This window comes from Rattus norvegicus, chromosome X (assembly GCF_021556685.1).
Source record: "Rattus norvegicus strain SHRSP/BbbUtx chromosome X, alternate assembly SHRSP_T2T, whole genome shotgun sequence".
NCBI lineage: Eukaryota > Metazoa > Chordata > Mammalia > Rodentia > Muridae > Rattus > Rattus norvegicus.
In genome coordinates this window covers 84,517,209-84,537,706 of record NC_141554.1, presented here as the reverse complement: position 1 = coordinate 84,537,706, position 20,498 = coordinate 84,517,209, and the positions used below count along the sequence as shown (strand labels likewise).

General features: G+C 36.2%; 1 protein-coding gene across 11 annotated transcripts in view; it reads left to right on the top strand.

Annotated features, from left to right (window-relative positions):
- The window catches only part of Rps6ka6 (ribosomal protein S6 kinase A6), a 154,436-nt gene that overhangs the window by 65,195 nt on the left and 68,743 nt on the right, over window positions 1-20,498 (top strand). For 4 of the 11 annotated variants that reach the window (XM_087599861.1, XM_087599860.1, XM_087599859.1 and 1 more), the window contains exons 1-2: window positions 7,858-7,937; window positions 8,129-8,383. In XM_087599861.1, coding sequence (XP_087455987.1) covers window positions 8,252-8,383 — 132 coding nt within the window. In that variant the 5' untranslated portion in view covers window positions 7,858-7,937; window positions 8,129-8,251. 11 annotated transcript variants of the gene reach the window in all.

Below are 20,498 nucleotides of genomic sequence, written 5' to 3'. Positions count from 1 at the left end.
TATTGCTTGAGTTTGTGGTTTGGTTTTTAGTTACTTTACTAAGTATGTAGTGGTATCTTACTGTGATTTTAATGAATATTTCCCTGGTTGCTAATAATGTTTAATATTTCCTCATTTGTTTTCCACTCATTAGTGTATAATCATTGGTAGAGGGATTGCCAAGTTGTTTAAACATGAAGGTTGCATATAGTTTCGATTGACTTTTTCCCTCTTGGGTCTGTCTTGTCTTTTTATTATTAGTGTTTTATAAGGCTAAGCTTTTAATTATATTTACCAATTCTTGTTGGTATTTCCCAAGAATCCCAAAAATGGTTGTCCCATTCAGAAAGTTCCTATGTTTATAGTTTGAAATATTATCTTTATGCTTTCTTTAAGTAGTTTCAAAGTCTCTGGTTATTAAGGACCTTTGATCCATTTGAATTGATTTTGTGCAAGGAGAGAGATGTATATATCCAGTTTCCAGAACCACTTTTTGAAAAGGTGTGGCCCCACCCCGGGAATGTTTTTGGGATTTTGTCAAAATATCAGTTAGCTGTAGCTGCATGTGTTTATTTCAAAATTGTCTCTTCTATTACAATGGACTGTGTACCTGATTTGTGCCCTGCTGTCCTGAGCTTGTTCTGTAGACCAGGCTAGCTTTTAACTTAGATAGATGCCTGCCTCTGCCTCCACATGCTGAGATTAAAGTGTGCTAACATACCAAGTTCTGAAAATTTCATATAAACAAAATTATTTTCACCAAATGGATTAAAATTTGTGAACCAAGAAACTACTACTATGGGGGTTTTATTCAAGAGTAGAGTTTCATCTTTATTTTTTATTGAAACACAGTAGACTATTCAAAGTGTATGTATCTGAGAAGTTGGACTGAAGTTCTGTTACCTTTGCATCCTTTTAAAATAGTGCATTTTTGAGGAATATTTTAAGACTATTGTTATAAAAATGACTTTGAAAACATCTCAAAATTGGAATTTAAGTCAATTAAAAACATATAGGTACTATGAATGTAGCTTAGTTGTAGAGCATTGTTTCTGAAAGGATGTGAGGTAGATGTGCAACCTCCCCAAACATGTTGCCAAATGAATGTTGAATTTCTACATATCCTTGCTTCTCTGCATTCATAGCTTCTGCCCATAAATTCACTACAAAATCTTGACAGGATTGTTATTGTACTGAATAAACTGGACATTCCCATTTGTACTTACTCACTAAGAAACAGAACATATGTATTTATGTAGCATTTACATTTCATGAGGTATTATAAATATTTTAGACATGATTGAAAGTACATAGAGCACATATACACATTTTGTGCAAAGCTCATACAATTTAAATAAGGAGCTTAAGTATTTACTTATGGAAGGTCCTGTACTGAAAGCACCATGGACACCAAGAGACAAATATGTTTGGTTTAATAAAGAGACTTTTATTTTAATTTTCAACTTTTATTGTCTGTCTGCCTGCTTGCCTGCCTGTCTTTCTGTCTGTCTGTCTTCTTACCTATCTATCTCAAAGTCTTGCTATATAGCCTAGGCAAACATCCAACTTAGGATCCTCTTGTTTCCATTTACTGTGTGCCAAGATTGCAAGTGTGCATTGTTATGCTCAACTGTACTCCAACTCCCATGCCTTTAAGACAAGGTCTCGCTATAGCACTGGCTTGTCTTGAACTTGCAATTGTTCTTCTTTTATGGCTTTCCAAGTGATGGAATACTATGTATATGCCACTCTGCTAGATTCAGTACCTGGTTTGAAAGGTCTTGTTTTGTCTAAATACTCTCATAGGGCTCTGGGATTATAGATAACTGTGTTGCTCAAGTTATGCTAACATATATTTATCCTACATTTGATATTCTAGATCAGTGGTTCCCACCTGTGAGTTGTGACTATCAGAAAACACATTTCCAATGGTATTGTAACTGAGACACCTTTCAGTAGCAAAATTACAATTATGAAGTAGCAACAAAAATAAGGTTATGATTGGAGTTAGCACAACCTGCGGAACTGTGTTAAAGGGTTACAGCATCAGGAAAGTTGAAAATCTCTGTAAAATACTTGGAAATGAAGATAACTTTCAGTTTTTATTTCCTAGGGACTTGACATGACATAAATGCATGGTCTTCTTCAATATTAAAAAATTTAATAAGGAAAATAAAATGGGTAGTGTTGGTATCGTACTTAGGTGAGTCTTGGACTCAAAGCTGAGAGCCTTTTAAGGAGCTATCCAGGGTGCTAAACTCCATCTCCCTGAAGTTCATTATTAACTGGGCAAAATTTCAACCTGCTGTCTCTGACACATTGGAGATAAATAACCATCTATCACCTATCCAGCTTATTCTTAGTCTGAATACATAATACATGTATGTGTGTGTGTGTGTGTGTGTGTGTGTACATGTGCTTGTGTTTGTATTTATCTTATTCTGTAGACATAGCCAATTTTGCTTGAATTTTCCTTTGTAGTTTAAATTTGTAGTGAGTTTACAGATTCCTCTTAGTTTCTGCTGTGAGTTCTAAAGATCTGAAATTTGGCTGAATTATTTATGCTTTTGGAGCCAAAGTATTTTCTAGGGTATCTTTTATACTTTGACTTATTGTGACATAGAACACTAGTTCCTAGGGTCTATTCTATTTGCTTCATCACAATCACAATATATCTTGATAGAATTGCAAAATCTCAATCCTCAACCTAGACTTTATGAACCAGGAACACTGGGGATGTACTCAGCAATCTGTGTTTTGATGAGCTTTGCAAATGATCCTGACACATATTTACCAATCACTTAGAGTAACATCTTAATAAGTCTTAAATTATATGGTTCTGTTCAATTTAAGTTTTATTTATAAACTTAGTTAATAGTGGTTAGAATTCTTTTCAATTAAAAATGCAGATGTGTGTGTATGCCCTCAAATGTGTGCAAGCATGCATGCAAGCATGTGTGCACACACAGGTTTGACAGAGAGAGTGAGAAAGAAACAGAGATAGGAGAAGGGAGAGGGAGAGAATGGAGAGGAGATGAGAGGATAGAAGGGAGGTGAGGGGACAGGAGAGGAGAGAAGAAGAGAGGAGGTAGAGGAGAGGAGAAGAAAGGAGAGGTAAGGAGGGAGAGGCAGGGAGAGTAGAGGAGAAGAGAGGAGACATAAGGAGGGAGAGGAGGGGAGGGGAGAGGAGGAGAGGGGAGAGGAAAGACAGATTGTATATTCCAATTTGGCTTTTATCTCAAAGTCCTGCCTTTGTTGAATGCTGAGACTTAAGTGATTCAACATTTAGCCTCAGTGATTAGATTTCTTGTTTTTGAGATAGAGTCTTACTTTGTAGTCCTTACTGGCTTGAAATTCTCTGTAGACCAGGTTGATCTCAAATCTACAGAGATCTGGCTTCCTCTGCCTCCCAAGTGTTAGGATTAAAGACTAGTGGTGAGAATTCTAATCATATATTTTCATTTAGGTGATAAAATTTTTTGTAAATTGTATGTACCAGAAATGGGCTAAGTTGGTAGAAGTACAAGTTTATAATTTTCATTATATAATTATAGATTTAGGAGGTATGCTTGAAGTTTGCATAAGGTTATATAGTTACTCCCATAATCTTAATCAAGGAGTTGTTAATGCTTAGGACTTTCCTCAATAAAGGTCAGGATTTAGAAGGAACTTAAATTGAAACTGGGAGTTTGGAAAGAGACACTGACTGAATAACCAGTCGATTTTCCTCACTCAACCTCAGTGAACAATGCTGTAAAGGATATTGCATCCAGATTAGTTTTATATCTGATGTTATTGCTTTGACTTATAAAAAATGTATCTTTTTTGAAACATGGCTCACTATCATCTTTATTTACATCATCCCAGAAATTCATTTCCTGTTCAGTAGATCAATCATTTTAAAATTTTGACCAACCTATTGCCAGTAGTCTTGGAAAAAACCCTTAATATTTCCACCCAGAAAATAACAATGTAAATGTATATTTTGTTCTGTTTTAAAGACATTTAAAAATAAAGATAAAAGAAGATTTGGTTTTCATATTTTTCATATGTATATTATAGAAGAATCATTCTGTAAGCAATACTGCAATTAGAATGAAGTATGACTGAATTTTTAGATAAATCACATCAGTATTTTTCTTAAAAATCTTAGTAGAATAGAAATGAGGGTTATCATTTACTCCTCCTCCCTGGCTCTAATAATGTAAAAATATTCCCATCGTACATACTATATACCTTATTAACTGTCTAAAGATAAAATTTATTAAATTATCTTTTAACTTATTTATTGTTTAAAATCATCCATTTTATAATACAGACAATAGTAAACTTACACTTTATCAGTGAGTTCATTTTCTTTTTGCAATTTGATTTGTAGTAGCCCAATATTAGCATAGAATAAGTTTTCTGAAACAACCAAAGTATGATTTAAAAATAACTTATTCACATTTAAACACTTAAAATTTCTATTTTTCTAAACAAAATTCTCATTTATACCAGGATATTTCAAAACTAAAATATTTGAACATTTTAGTAGCATCTTAATGATCTGTATATATTGGAATATTTTATTTGAATATATTCTAATATATTATACTATTTGAATATTGAATATTTTAGTAGCATCTGAATAATCCATATATATGCAATCTTTTCTAATTAGTTAGATGATAATATTTGTAGAAGCAGGCAGAGAGAATACTGCAAGATGATGTGGATCTTTCTATAATCATTCACCAAGTATTACCTTGTATATGTCAAAGTTAAGAAATCAGAACCACAGCAAACTGTGGGTGGTCTCTGATGTGGTGATCAAAGACAGTTGTTTCATATTTTACACCCCCTCCAGCAGTGGGGCCAAGATGGGTCAGTCAACTTTTTTTTTCCACTTAAATTATGTGACCACCTACTTTCACCTCTGACCCAGGTCATCCAATGTGAGTCATTTGTCACAGAGTAGAAGAGTCAGTGTGGAGGTTAAAGTGTACCTTTTTTCTAGTTCTGGAAATAGTCAGAATATACATTATATCTGTGGTAGAGACTGTAATGTCAACTATTTAGATGAACAATTTATTAAGAACATGATATAGTGTGTTACAATCCCCAAATCACTAAAATATTTTCAATTGCTTAAAAAATTCTGATCCTATGCTATAGTAATTCAAAACCCAGCAACAAGCACATGAACAAGTAGAAAATTTCGGAAGAAAAGTTTCTTCAAGACTAAAGAGAAATTAAAAGCCTCTCTTCCATACACTTTGCAGAAGACTGAGCAGCTCAAGTCCAATGCCATTCTATTTTAACCAACACTTCAAGGTCCTTTTGTGCTAATAGAATTGAGGAAAGAAAGAAAATAAAATTAAAAAGAGGGACAAAAAATACTAAACCACATAAGGATGTCTGAGAAGGGGAAAAGGCAATAACATATGGATTGATTTTACTAGAATATGTCACCATGAATGGTGAAGGTTAAGATGAAGGTAGAAAACAGAAGGCAGATGGCATAACATTTATATTCAGAGGTAAGAGATTTGGACATTTTATTAGAGATGACTGAGAATCTTTCAGGAACTTTGATCACTGGAGTGACATGCAAATGATAACTTAAACTTACATCCCAAACATCAGTTAAGGAGGTATATGGTCAATTCAATCAAATATTATGAGTTGATCTGAAGCGATTCCAAGGGGTCAGAGCAAAAATAACACTATTGAAAATAGACTAAATACTTATCACCGCAGAAATAATTGAGTCTGATAAAAGCACAGGGTTGAGGATATATATATATATATATATATATATATATATATATATATATTGAATGACTATGTGCTAAAGAGAATGTTGAATGATGAAACACGCAGAGGGAAGTTAAATTTTATTTATTTATTTGGTAGTAGAAATTGAATGTAGTATAGTGAGGTATGAGCAGCAAACTTGTTAAGTAGTGGAGGCCATTAATTACGTTGTGGAAAACTCAAGGGACAGATTTGTTGGATAGAAATTAAGGTATTTTGGGTAATCTGAATTTGGATGAAATATTAGATATTTATGCACATATATTGATCAGGTTTTGGTGTACAACTCTTGTTTTCAAGAATGTCTGACTAGAGGTAATTTTGGACATCCCTAGCATACCGATGGGATTTAAACCATGGAGCTGGATATAAGGAAAGAACTAGAAAATTAGGAAAGGCAAAAGTCAGTGGCTGAGTACCTAAGTATCAATGGTTGGAGATTATAAAGACAAAAAACAAAATTGTAAACCAGGCAAGAAGCAATCAATGACGCAGGAGGAAATGTACATAGTTTTATTTTGGAGGTCAAATAAAGAAAAATACTTAAATTAATAGGGAGGTATAAAATGCATCAAATGATAATAAGTAGACGTTAGAAACTATATTTTTGCTGATGGGACTAATCCAGTAGGAGAGAAATAGGTGATGTGGAAAAGAGAAAGACGAGTTCTGAACTGAGATAGTAAGCAATAGCAAAATGAGACTCAGAGCTCAATGGAATGGAATTAATTAAGAACACTCAGTTTTGCCAAGCATAAATCTATCACTTAAATGCAACACACACACACACACACACACACACACACACACACACACACACTTTCAAAGATTCAAAACCTCATGTTCTCATTCAAAGGTATCACTGTTGCAGAACCGTATTCCTAAAGCTTACTTTTCCTTGTATTTTAAGCAGAATTAGAGGGCATTATTGGTAATTCTTATTTGGATTCACTGCCAACCTCTGTGGCCTCTTTGGTTTCTTAGCACTTCACACCAGATGGTGACATAAATGGAAGGCACAGTTCAGTGTTCTTTAGTAACACAGCACAACAGCTCTAGATGTAGAAGGGGAGAGGAAGTGGTGTGTTACGTGCAGTATGTTAGAAACCTCTCCAAGGTACTGAGCTAATTTTGCTACTGTAGGAACTTCTTTCAAGCTTCTAAGTGTCAAAAGGTGGAATTTCTTTCTTTTTACTTAAGTATTAAAATGTTTTTGCTGAAGGTTTTGATCTTCCTCTCAGTAAGATGGAACTTAATTTATCTGTTACATTACTAGAGCCAAAGAACAGTAAAGGAGTAAAGCACAAAGTGAAGAATACCGGAACATTATTGTCACTGTAGATCATATATTCTCAGGGGAGGCATTTAGCACCAGACACCCTCCCTGCCTTTGTTGCTATGGCTAGAGTCTGCTTAGTGGGGCGTGTGTGTGTGTGTGTGTGTGTGTGTGTGTATGTGTGTGTGTGTGTGTGTGTGTGTGTGTGTGTGTGTGTGTGTCTTGGGTGTACTTGTTTGGGGACATACACGAGATCAAACCATTGTGAGTTAGTTCATCAGTACTGTGAGGGCAACCCTCAGGAGCATCATAGGTGAGACTAACCGGATTGAGTGGGAAGGTGGGGAGCACAGTTCTATTGGTTCCTTTTAAATGCATTATCTGCTGCCTCTATCTTCTAGGTGGCTAACTTGAGTCTTAAAATCCCCGCCCTGGTAGTAGTTGTTACTAGGTACTGAAATGGGCGTGGCTCAGTATGTAAGACACCAGTGTTTGGTTAGGCCGTGCAAGTTGGCCCTTGGGTAGAGTCAGGACTCCTGAAGCTCTCTGCAGAGCCCCCAAGTTCCCGCATCCTATTTGGGAATCCTCCCGCCAGGCAAGCAGTTTGGTAGTCTTGGGAGGGCCTGCTGAGCATGTGTAGGGAGCAGCGCGCATGCTCTGTGGAGTGGGCAGGTTTAGCAGGCGCGAGCTGTGGGCTTTACTACTGTTCGCCCGCCTCCCCCGCGCAGCACGCCCCCTCCCCGTCTTCCCGCCCCCAGCACGCGTTCCCCGCAAACCACCCCGCCCTCCCGAACCCCCCCTCCACTCGGGGCTGGGGAACCTCCATTGACGTGCGGGTGACGCCGCCGCGCCGCTGCCGCGGGGGGTTCCAGGCGCCGCACAGGTAACGCGGCGGCAGCCGCCATATTGGCGGCGCGGGGAGGGTGCCGGGGATGGGGGGGGGAGCGGGGGGGGGGCGAGCGGCGCGGGCGGCAGGGGGGCGGCCCCGCGGAGCCTGGCGGGGCGGGCGGCGAGAGCCGTGCGGCTGCTCGAGGGGAGGCAGTACTGAGTTTGTCTTCTCTTTCTGCACCCCAGCAGCGGGCGGGGACCCCTGTGGTCCCTCTTTTGAGGTACCCGCCTTTGGCGAGGTCAGCAGTCACCCAGCGCGAGTCCTGGTCCTACGAAGAAGACCACGAGCCAGCTCAGCAGGCGGGATGCATGCTGGTGCTGGGGACAAGCAGCTTCTTTTCGAGTGTTCCTGAAGCGGCGATGCTACCATTCGCTCCTGTGGAGGATCCCTGGGACGAAGAAATGGAGGTGTTCGGCAGTGGCAGCACGAGCAGTAGCGAGGTTAGTGTGGTGGGCGGGACCGGCTACAAGTCTGCAGCCGGGAGTCCGGGGTGATCCTGGTCGAGCGGGCGGGAGAGCGGGGTTCCTGCTAGCCCCTCACCCCCTTCCTGGGGGCCCAGACCTAGCTCTGGCAGAATGAGGGCGGGAAAGGGGTCAGGACAAGGAGCTCCAGCCTGCAGAGCTACGGCTTGGCCTCCAGAGGTGCAGCCACGCCGGAGTTTGTTCTAAGTTTCTTCACTTCGAACCCGAAGCGGGACTGGGTGCCTTGCCTGACTCTGTGCGTTCCTCTTGCACCACGCTGCCTCTGCTCTCTGAGAATTGGAGCTGAGGATCAGAGCTTGCTGTTGAACTCCAGTGCTTTATGAACTCAGGGAAACAAAAACACACCAAGGTGACTAACTCTGGGGACTTTCACCCCAGGAGATGAGAGTATTCCTTGGTAACAGCATTCTCATTTCTTTGCAGCCTGCTATCTTTCTTTTTTCTTCCTACCTGAAGTGGAGAACTGGCAGCCTTTAATCCATGTGCAGGTGAACGGCTGCTGCCGTTCTCAGTTCCCCTTACTCTCCTTCAGTTTTACTTTCAACCCTTTACCTTTTCCCAGTCTTCATACCTTTCCAGATGGTGGGTACCAGAGGGCAAGTGATGGCCAGAACTTATGAAACCCGATTTCAGTAAAGGTTAGCCAAGTTGAACCAAAATACTTCCGTTCTCCCCTTTTCCCGCCGTTCATTCTTACTTGTGAAACTGTACTGGCTGTGCTTTGCAGTTGGGCCGCGAGAACTTAGATGTACAGGTATTTTATTGTTTGGTTACAAAAAGTGGGCAATATTTGAACACAGAAATCTACCTATTGTGATAGAAAGTTGGATCCTTTCCTAGTCACTTAATCATAAGCATAGTATTCCAGTAGAGGCCACCACACACCTAAAATAGTTGAATGCCAGTTTGATTCACAACAGAATGTTTTGAAGACTCAGAATCCTCGAAATCTCAAGGGTGAGCCTTTGTCTTCAAATATTGCTCCATATTTTAAAAACTATACCTGGGATTATTGTATGATTACTTGTCATTTTCCCTTTATGTTATTTTAACTTAAACTAGGGTTACATTACCTGTTAGAATAACTTGAAACAAGAGATTTTTTGGAAGTAAATTGAGAAATATTGTGGAGTCCTTTATACAAATAAGAGATATTTTATTATTAAACTGAGTGATTACAAAATGTTTTAATATTTTACATCTCTTAAGAATTGGTTAAAAGTGAGATGGATAATTTCTTCTTAAAATGTGGTCATTCTAACTGCATGTATAAAACGTCTAACCATACTATCCAAGGGGGGATTTTGGTTTTGTTAATGAATCACAAGTATTTAATTTATATAGGAAGTAGGGACCTTGCAGATATCTACTATTTTATTTTTACTTTTAGTTAATTTTGAATTCAGTATCTTCTAAATTGTAGTTAGTACATTTGATTTTTTAAAATTTTGTGTTATGTTTTAGATATTGTAGAGATTTAATAATAGGTTCTCTATTCCTCTGCAATTTGGAGAAATGCTCCAGTGGAAACTGTTAAAACCTATGAAGTAAAACAAAAGGAGAAGGTAATGTGTTGAAGAGAGTATTTCTGCCTTCTTTGTTTAAAACCATTATGATTGGTTAGATTTAACCCTGCAAGTTACTTTATTAAAAATATTCTGGCTGAAATTTTAATGCTACTTGTTGGCAGACCAATCTTGTTTTGTTTCTTATAATGTTACTCTGTTCACAAAAAAACACTTTTACTTTACAGAATTTATATTTATTTTCATCACACCTTTTGATATTGACTTTAGAAATTCTGGCTTTTAAGTTTGAACTTTACAACCGCAATTATGGTGGTTTTAGAGCAAAGGTATTTTCATTATATATCTGGATATATTATATATTATTATATATAATGGAAGACAAAACACTTCTGCAATGCTAAAAGAAAATGTAGGTATATATTTGTTAATTTTGGTGTCCAAACAAATAATTTCTGTGTGTTGAATGCTGGTAAGACTAAACATGAATTATTAAATTCTAGTCACTCATGTAGTTTAGAGTGTTTTCCAGTATATTTTCTTTCTTGCTTATATGAACAGTAGAGAACTTTAGAATTATCTTTAAGCAGTGTGTAAATTGGTTGTTTGAGAATCTTAACATGTTTTCACACAAGAAAACCATAGGCAGCAACAGTTTGAGATCAATGGACAATAGCAAGTCATAGAGATGATGAGCCTAATTACTGTTGGAAGAATTTTCCTATGGGGAAATATGTCAATGTTTCAATGAAAAACTTGTTTGGTTCCAGTGAATGGTAGAAAATGGGCCTGCAAAAGGGAAACAGGGGCTCCATTGGCTCTTGGGGAAAATTCCTGGAAATGGGGCTGTAAGGTAAACAAGAAGCTCTGGTTGTGAGAGTCTTGCAGGGACTGTCTCAATTAGGTCTGCTGGGAATAACAACTTCAAAGGGCATCACCCCTCAGGCAGCTGCAATTTAAGCTCTTGCCTGGATTCTGTCAAGATCAGGAAAGAGGTGTTACTTGAGATGGTATTGGTTGTTGCTGGGCAAGGGTCATAAAGAACAGCCTGTTTGATTATCATGAATTCTTCATGAATTAGTTCCATGAACATTACAGTTTGCATAGTAGTTTTCTTTTTTGTATGTGAAGGAAAATATTTGGTTCCTTTTAGAAGAAATGATTATAGTATGTTGAATTTGCGTATCATATAATGAATATTTTACTAGGATTCTAGTACTTGTATATTATGATCAATATGTTTTTGTTTGGAATTTAGTTTGGGGAGTAATTTAATTCATTGATTTAAGGAGTTTGAGGTTAAAGTTATAGCCATTAAAATTTTAACCAGGATAAATTGAGAAAACTTAGCAGGTTTTAATTAATTTTTATGACACTTTGTAGTAATAAAAGAACGAACATGAACATTGAAAGCAGATGAATCTGTATTCCAGTACCCCCAATAGATATGTGACAATACATGTTATCTTAGTTTTTTCTTTAGATTTCAACTTCTTCATCTGCAAGTGGGAACAAAAATATTTTCAAAAGTTGTTATGTAAAAGAAATTCAGCATATACTTAGCAAGTTGACCTTCATAAAGAACATGTCTAATAAATAACGGTTCTCTTTATTTTCTCATTAAAAATTGAATTATTGGTGTGTGTATGTGTGTGTGTAAAGCCTTGAGTTTCGATAGGTATAGCCATAGCCACAGGCTTTCTACAATGAGGTTTTTTTAAAAAGACCTCCCTAAATCTGATAATTTTTCCAAAGTTATTGAAGTTCTCATTTTGCATCCTTTTAATCACAGATAGGGTGATATAGAAATAAATAGGAAGTCATATTTAGGGATATTTAGAGGGATAAAAATATAAATTTTATTCTGGCAAGTGGTTAGACATTTCATTTACATTCTGTTTTGTTGTTGTCTTTGGAATTTTTATAGTATGTATGGAGTACTGATATCACACTATATAGTGAAATAATGTGAAATGTGTGAAGATGCATTTCTGAATCATATTCTTCCCTCAGTCATTTAAGTTAGATGAGCAAGACTGGAATTTGAGACACTGTTACTGTAAATGACACAGGACCATTAATGAAAGGGTGTAGTAATGGCAAGCATTGTTTAGGGATATAGATATGATAAGGCCTTGTGAAGGAGTTGGATTCGATCAGGGCATTCTAGAGCAATAATATTGTCATAGTGGTGAAAGAAACAATTCAAATGGATAGAGGCAGTGTAACCAAAACTGTCCTCACTTTGGAAAGGAGAGATGTGTATCACTGGAATATACATTTGCATTGGACTATTGTGTGAAATTACATGAATCCAGATTACATGGTTCTTTTAAAGCAAGTTTGTGGGTATAATTTTATTTTGTAAGTATGAACTGTCTCTTAGATCGTTAAGTGGCTTCACATTTGTGCTTTGAAAAATGACCAGTGGCAGTGTGAGGGATTGATTGGAATAGGGAGGTACTGAAGGTGGTGAATATCAGTGAGGAGACTGTTGTAGTCAGAGAAGGTTTTGTGGAGGAGGACTGAGAAGGGGAGTTGGTTAAAGACACCTTGCAAAGAATAGGTAGAATATAGTAACTGATTAGATGTTGGGAACAAAAAGAAGGCAGACTGAAGAGTTAGCATTAGGAGCCTGATAGGAGGAATAAATTCAGTTTAACAGGTAGTTGATGTATGCCAGCTAATATAAATCTAAGCTAGGCAGTAGACTATTATAGAGAAATATATCTTTGAAGTAGTAGAGGATAGAAAAGCAAGGTGGATTTCCTCTCTTGTATTTTCTTGAACAACAGCAGACTATTCTTATTTGGCCATTTTCTTATGGTTTAAAGTATTTAGTACTGATGCACTTATCAGCTAAAATTATTTATGCTTTAAAATTTTCCTAATTTACATTATTATTTCATGAAGATTCATTTAATGTGGTAGTCATGTATGCAGAATGCTTTCCTAAAATCAAGAATATTTGAATATCTCACTTGATTTTGCCATGTTTATGTAGTTCTTTCCTGATTCTTCCAAGTTTATTTTTAAGCTAATCTGGTCTGGAAATATTCAGGTCAGTTCATTATAGGGCAGGGCCTCTACATTTCCCTACCTTGATTAATTCATCAAGAGAAGTAATTGTGACCTTGTTGTTCCATAACAGGGCCTGAAATTGTACAACTGATTTCTTGGACCACATTATTTGAAAGTACCCCACTCAGAATTTCTCTCATTTTTGATCTTGAGAAGGATGTCAAGGTATTTTTTCCTTCCTGTGATTGTTTCCTCGGTTGGTTTTATTATTGTATTTAGGGACAGTTCTAAAGACTTAGTAATAAGCACACGGAATTCAGTACACATATGTCAAATTATGACATGTGTACTTATGATATTTCTAAGGATTATTCACTGTATAATTATTTTTTGTGTGCATTCTTAAATTTTTTTTCTTTAAATGGGTAAAGAGTTGCATAGAAAAGAGATCTGAGAGATAAACTACATTATCTAACTTTTGCTGATCATAAAAATTTGTTCTGAATTTTCATGCAGGTATCTTGTGTAACTGATTCTTCCATGTTTTAACCTGCACATTTGAAGTCAGTCCTCCACTCCCACCCCTGTGTGTGTGAGACAGAAAGCTAGTTTGCTAGTTTATTTCACAGAGTATTTGAGGTGGTTTATGGGAAATATACTTAATAAACTCTTGCTAGCTCCCGAAATGGAAAACTAGCAAATATAGAGAGGGTAGAGGGAGAGTAGAAGTAGAGGGTGAGACAAAACACAGGTTAATAAACTTTAGGCTGCTCTACATTTTAATAAAAGCAAATTATAAACTTGGCCTTCAGTTTCTTTGTTATCAATTTTGGTTGTTTATTAGATTAACATGTCCTTTCGTTTTCAAATTGCCAATGCCAGTGTTGTACTCTCAGATATGTTGCTATTTGACCGCAGTGGAAAGGTCCTGAGCATCGTTTTCTGGATGATTATGATATTGAGACATGTAAAGAAAATAACTGTAGGCCAAAGTAAAAAGAAAAATAGTCCTCTAGTTCTTATTAGCCAATAAAATAAAAGGTTAATTCCCAAGATAGAATTAGAAAAGTAAATTTTCTGGGAATTGTGATTTGGTTCAGAGTTTTTTTTTTTTTCTGATTTAAAGTTGTGACTGGGACTAAAGGAGCTATTTGAGTTGTTTTGTATAGTAGTACTGTTTAGTTTTAAGTGATTTGCTTTATTATTACACTGAAAACAAAATTTGAGTATTCTTACTTATTTAGATATAGTGTAGCCATATAATTAGGATGTCATATTAGTCATTCTTCTGTCACTTAATAAAATATGTGAGAAAATAACTTGAATTAAGGAAAGTTAGTTTGCTTCACAGTTTCTTTGAGTTCAGTTCATAATCATTTGGTCTCATTGTTGTGGGCCTATGTCCAGGTAAAACATCACAGTGAGGAGGAGGCCATGGTAGATCCAGAATACTTTCTTCTGGCTGCCAGGAAGCAAAGGAAGAGAGGGAGGAGGGAAGGAAAATGAATGGGAAATGCATAAAAACAAGGCTTACTTTCAGGTACTCATCCTGCCAGCCTCCCACTTGCCCCTACTAAGTCACACCTCCATCCACCCCCTTCAATGGACACTATTACCTAGCAACTAAGTCTTTAGCATATGGAGTTTGGGGATCATTTCAGATCCCAAACACAGCAATATTAGTAAAGGAAGGGAACACAGTGGCCGTTTGTTTAACAAATACTCAATTCTATTAGCTCCTAAACAAGTAGAAGAGTCAATTGTTTTAACTCACACTGTCAGGATTTCAATCTACCATGGCAGGGAAGACATGCTAGAGCAGCTCGGTTCCTTGCTGTGAGAATGTGGCAAATCAAGACCCTGCAAGAATAACTAAATACTCAGAGAACCTTTTAGAGGAGGAATGTATGGATTTTCATAAAAGACCAGCTCGTGTAGTAGAACAGATCTTCAAACAAGTATTAGTTTGATTTCATCTATTTTTTGTGCATGTGTTAGATCACTTTTCACTGTTGTGCAGTGCTCTGATATGTGGTTTTAATAAGCTTTGCTTATCCATTATTCAGTTAAAAAACATCGTTTGTAGTAATTATCACTATTGACATAATTTTGCGTAGAGACACTGATTTGAAGAGAACTTCATTTACTTTAGGCAAATCCTTATGAATGAAGTTGCCATGTGAAAGTTCCAGCTTCTTTGAATTTATCTTTGTACTTGATATTGTCTGTTAAAGTTAAAATATTTATTAATTCTGATAGGTGGATAGTGGTAACACATTATTTTTGAGCTTCCATTTGCTTTATTACAAGCATTGTTTGGGATTTTCTTGGAACACTTGTCATGCAAATGTTTTCTCTAGTGAATTGTCATTTTGTTTTTTATTTTTAAATTGACTTGTAGTTTTCTTCAGAATTTTGAGATTTCAGGAAATAGGCCCTTTATCAGGTATTGATTGACGTATGATCTTTGCCTTTCCTTCTGTGGCCTGTATTTTTATTTCATTCTCTTAAGAGTAAAGGTTTTAATTTTAATGAAGTCTAGTTTATGAATTTCTTCTTTTGTGTAAGAAAAAGTTACTTGAATCCAAGGTCACAAATTTCTTCCTGTTTATTTCATTGTTGTTATTTGAAGTGTATGCCACTTTTGGACTTTTGATCAACTTTTGATTAATTTTTATAAATGATAAGTGGTATGGATTATAATTCAATTTTTTTCCTTTATTGATATCCAGTATTCTCATTTAAAAGACTACCTGTTCTCTACTGAATACAGAAAGAATTTGGTCATGTACATGTCATTTTTTTAAGAAAAAAAAGTATTACTTAGCCTTCTTAGATTCTCTAGAAACTCAGAAGCATAATATTAAAGGAAGTGTTTGGAAGCTAGAATATCTTCTTCATTTATTCTGTGACCTTTAGTAAGTTGCTAACTTAGTTGCTTGGTTTGTACAGTTGGGATTGATGATAAAACATAATGTATGTAACTACTCAGAAGAGTATTTTTTTCTAACTGTGACTATTTAGTAAAAAATATTACTTTTACATGTTTTCGTTTTGTAGTCCAGGTTCTTGAAGATTAGTAGATTTTCAAATTAAAAATTTAACTATTAGATGACTTTTGTACATAATAGTTTTTAAGCATCCTGTATAACTATGAAGTGATTATAATTTTTATTTAAAGGCATTTTATTCACAGAGTGTTTCTTTAATATTTGATTTTTCTGAATGACTTGAATTTTGAAACCTTTTATTCTCAGATTAGTTACACTAAGGCTTCCTTTTTTTTAATTGGATATTTTCTTTATATACATTTCAAATGTTATCCTCTTTCCTGATTTCCCCTATGGAATCCCCCTCTCCCTTACCTCTTCCCTCTGCCTCTACGAGTGCTCCCCCACCCACCCACCTACTCCCTCCTATCTCCCCGCCCTGGCATTCCCCTACATAGGGGCATTGAGCCTTCACATCCTCTGCTACATATGCAGTTGGAGTCATGGGTCCCTCCGTGTGAACTCTTTGGTTGGTGGTTTAGTCTCTGGGAGCTCTGGGGGTCTGGTTAGTTGATATTGTTGTTCTTCCTATGGGGTTTAAAACCCTTTCAGCTCCTTCAGTCCTTTTTCTAACTCCTCCATTTTCAGTCTAATGGTTGGACTGACTCTGTATTTGTCATGCTCTGGCAGAGCCTCTCAGGAGACAGCTTTATCAGGCTCCTGTCAGCATGCACTTCTTGGCATCCACAATATTGTCTGGGTTTGGTGACAGTATATGGGATGGATCCCTGGGTAGGGCCGTCTCTAGGTGACCTTTCCCTCAGTCTCTGCTCCACACTTTGTCCCTGTATTTCCTCCTGTGAGTATTTTGTTCTTCCTTCTAAGAAGGACTGAAGCATCCACACTTTTGGTTGTCCTTCTTGAGCTTCATGTGGTCTGTGAATTGTATCTTGGGTATTCTGAGCTTTTGGACTAATAGCCACTTAGCAGTGAGTGCAAACCATGTGTGTTCTTTTGTGATTGGGTTACCTCACTCAGAATGATACTGTCTAGTGCCATCCATTTGCCTAAGAATTTCATGTAAGGCTGCTTCTTATCCCTTCTACAAGAGGATGGTGCTACTTTTGTAGAACATCTGTTTTCTGTGTTGTCTCATATTATTTTCTGTACACTATTGAGTCATGATTCCCTCCAGTTAGTATTTGACACCAAAGTTTACTAATGAAAAAACATTTTTGGTAATACTTTATCTTAAGCTAATAGTTTGTAGTAGCTTTCTGCAAAAGCTTATCTTATTTTTAAAAATATTTTTATAATTTTTTTCTCTGTTTTTCTTCATGAAATGAACAGAATATGGTATAGTGTGTTTATAAACTGTGAGTTGGGGGCACATTGGTTTTACCTTGTAACTAATTTACTGTGTGTTCTTAGATGTTAATTAATTTGGTATTTTTCATTAGTAAAATGGAAATGAACTTATGGTTATTTTGAGATGGAAATATAGCAGTTGTATTATATATATGTTTGATTAGAATAATAGAGTTTTTTTGAACAATAAAAATGTACCTCTCATAAACTAAATTCTTTAATCTTGAGAAATAACTCAATAGACAATTATATTCATTTCATATTCTCAAGGCATTATATTATAATTATATGTACATTGTATCTGTAAGAGGTTATTATAGTGAGAATTTTTACAAAGAATACCATGTCTGTAGAAAGGCTTTATGTAAATGGGTACTGATATATGCCACATATAGTATATGTTTTTGCAAGTAAACTTTCCAAATGTGTATGCCATAGCCCTTATGAAATTGGCAAGATGGCATATGCCTTGGCTTTTGGAATACATTGACCTAATTCAAACACATTCAAGTCATTAGCACTGATGTCAGCTAAGCACAGTACAAATTCCTGCCTGGATAGAGAGCAGATCGATTGTTTTTTCTGTCGTTAAATTAATTTTTTAGAAAACTAAAACCAGAAGATCCACAAATATATTTGGGTATATATTTGGATATAATATATGGATATTCTCAGTATAACCCATGAACAGCTTAGAATTGCTGTAATAGTTTTGAAAGGATAATTGTTCTTGGATTGGTTTTAATTAGTTCTAAATGCTATTTGACTTTCATTCATTTATCAAATGAGTAATATCTGCTTATGATACATAAAAATATGGTAGTTGTTTGATAGGCTTCATTGGGTAGTGTTCTAGACTCATGGTTTTATAACTGAAGACCAGTGATGTGTGAGTGTGTGTGTGTGTGTGTGTGTGTGTGTGTATACCTGTGATTATAATCATAAGAAAGTATCTAAATATATAAGTATATTGTGGTAAAAACAGCAAATTTAGGCCTAGAGAAAGCTTTACAATATTTTTCTGAGGTGTTAATGCTTTAGTTTCAGTGCTATTACTCACAGACTAAGTAATGCATTTTACCCTTTTGCTTTTTTTTTTTTTTTGTTTTGTTTGGGCATTTTATTTTAGTCTTACTGGTATTTTGCATGTATATTACAGTTTCCAATTTTGTGTTTTTATAGTGTTTTTGTTTGTGAATTTCTTTTTTTTCTCGATCTTTATTAAATTGGGTATTTCTTATTGACATTTCAATTGTTATTACTTTTCCGGGTTTCCAGGTGAACATCCCCCTAACCCCTCCCCCTCCCCTTCTTTTTTTTTTAATTTAGAGAATACTTTATTAGTTTTTGTAATCAAACCCACGTAGATAAAACCTTACATATTTAATACAGTGTGTTACCCCTGTACAAATGGAAAAAACTTAAGTTCAACATTTCTAGACCAATATGGCTGTTAATTTCTGTACAGTGCCAACTCAACACAGTAAACGGGGATACTTTCTTCCAAAGTTGACAGCACAGCTAAAGTTTCAAAAAATTCAAATTATATATCTGTATATATATATATATATATATTTATATAAAAAGACCAATAATAGCAGTGTGTTATGCATCAACAGCAGCAACAGCTTTTCCAGGTTCTGCAGTCATCTGAACAAAACTGTAGAGACATCCAGCACACTTCATTAAAAAAAAAAAAGTAAAAAAACAAAACCCGAGAAAACAGCACAGTTCTGTTACTCTTGTGGTACCTGGCACCATTTTTTTTTAAATTAGCTTCTCAATCATCATCTGGAAAGAAAACATTCTGAGCAACATCATTAAAAACAGCTCTGATAAAGCACGGTCACTACTACGTATCATAAAACAGGTACAAGCTATTTTACATCCACAGAGGTATGATACAGTACTGTCCTACATCTATAATACTAGAGGATACAATTTAAAAGGCATTATTTGAGACTTGATTCTACTTTTCCAGCAGAGGGCCCAAAGGATGGTGTGACACAGCTTTGTAAAGAAACATACTCTAGACAGGATTTCCTTTCACTAGTGGCACAGTTCTAAGGATTCATTCTCTCCATGAATGTCAGCTAAAACCGTTATTAAAAAAATGAAATATCCCCAAAACAAAACCGTATAACCACCGGATTCACATGAAGATGACCTAGTGGAGACAAGCTGGACCTCACCTTACCAACAAGCTATCAAATCTGTTATGTTTAAACAGTGAGACCTCCAAGGAAGGAGATGCCAAGTAGTGTTTCAAAGCTTCGGACCACAGTCAAACACAGCATCCTTTTCAACAGAAGCAGAAGCTCATCTGAATATGCTCAAGGATGCTGACATCAACATTTAATTATCTCCTCACTCATCCAGGAAGAAGGGGAGATCAGTTACTACTGTACTTTATTGTGTTCAACCAAATCACCATGTTACAAAAATAGCAAGCTGCCATAATAAAAAATAAGGCTCTTCTATCCAGCACCAGATAGCATCATTTTACTTTCAAGCCTAGAAGTTGCACACTTGTATATAAACCAACCGAAGATGAGGATTGAGAGTTCATCTTGGTGGATTTTTCCTTTAATGAATATGAAGTGTCCTTCCTTATCTTTTTTGATGACTTTTAATTGAAAATTGATTTTATTTGATATTAGAATGGCTACTCCAGCTTGCTTCTTCTGACCATTTGCTTGGAAAGTTGTTTTCCAGCCTTTCACTCTGAGGTAGTGTTGTCTTTGTCTCTGAGGTGTGTTTCCTGTAGGCAGCAGAATGCAGGGTCCTCATTGCATATCCAGTTTGTTAATCTATGTCTTTTTATTGAGGAGTTGAGGCCATTGATGTTGAGAGATATTAAGGAATAGTGATTATTGCTTCCTGTTATATTCATATTTGGATGTGAGGTTATGTTTGTGTGCTTTCATTCTCTTTGTTTTGTTGCCAAGATGATTAGTTTCTTGCTTCTTCTAGGGTATAGCTTGCCTCCTTATGTTGGGCTTTACCCTTTATTATCCTTTGTAGTGCTGGATTTGTAGAAAGATATTGTGTAAATTTGGTTTTGGCATGGAATATCTTGGTTTCTCCATCTATGTTAATTGAGAGTTTTGCAGGATACAGTAACCTGGGCTGGCATTTGTGTTCTCTTAGGGTCTGTATGACATCTAT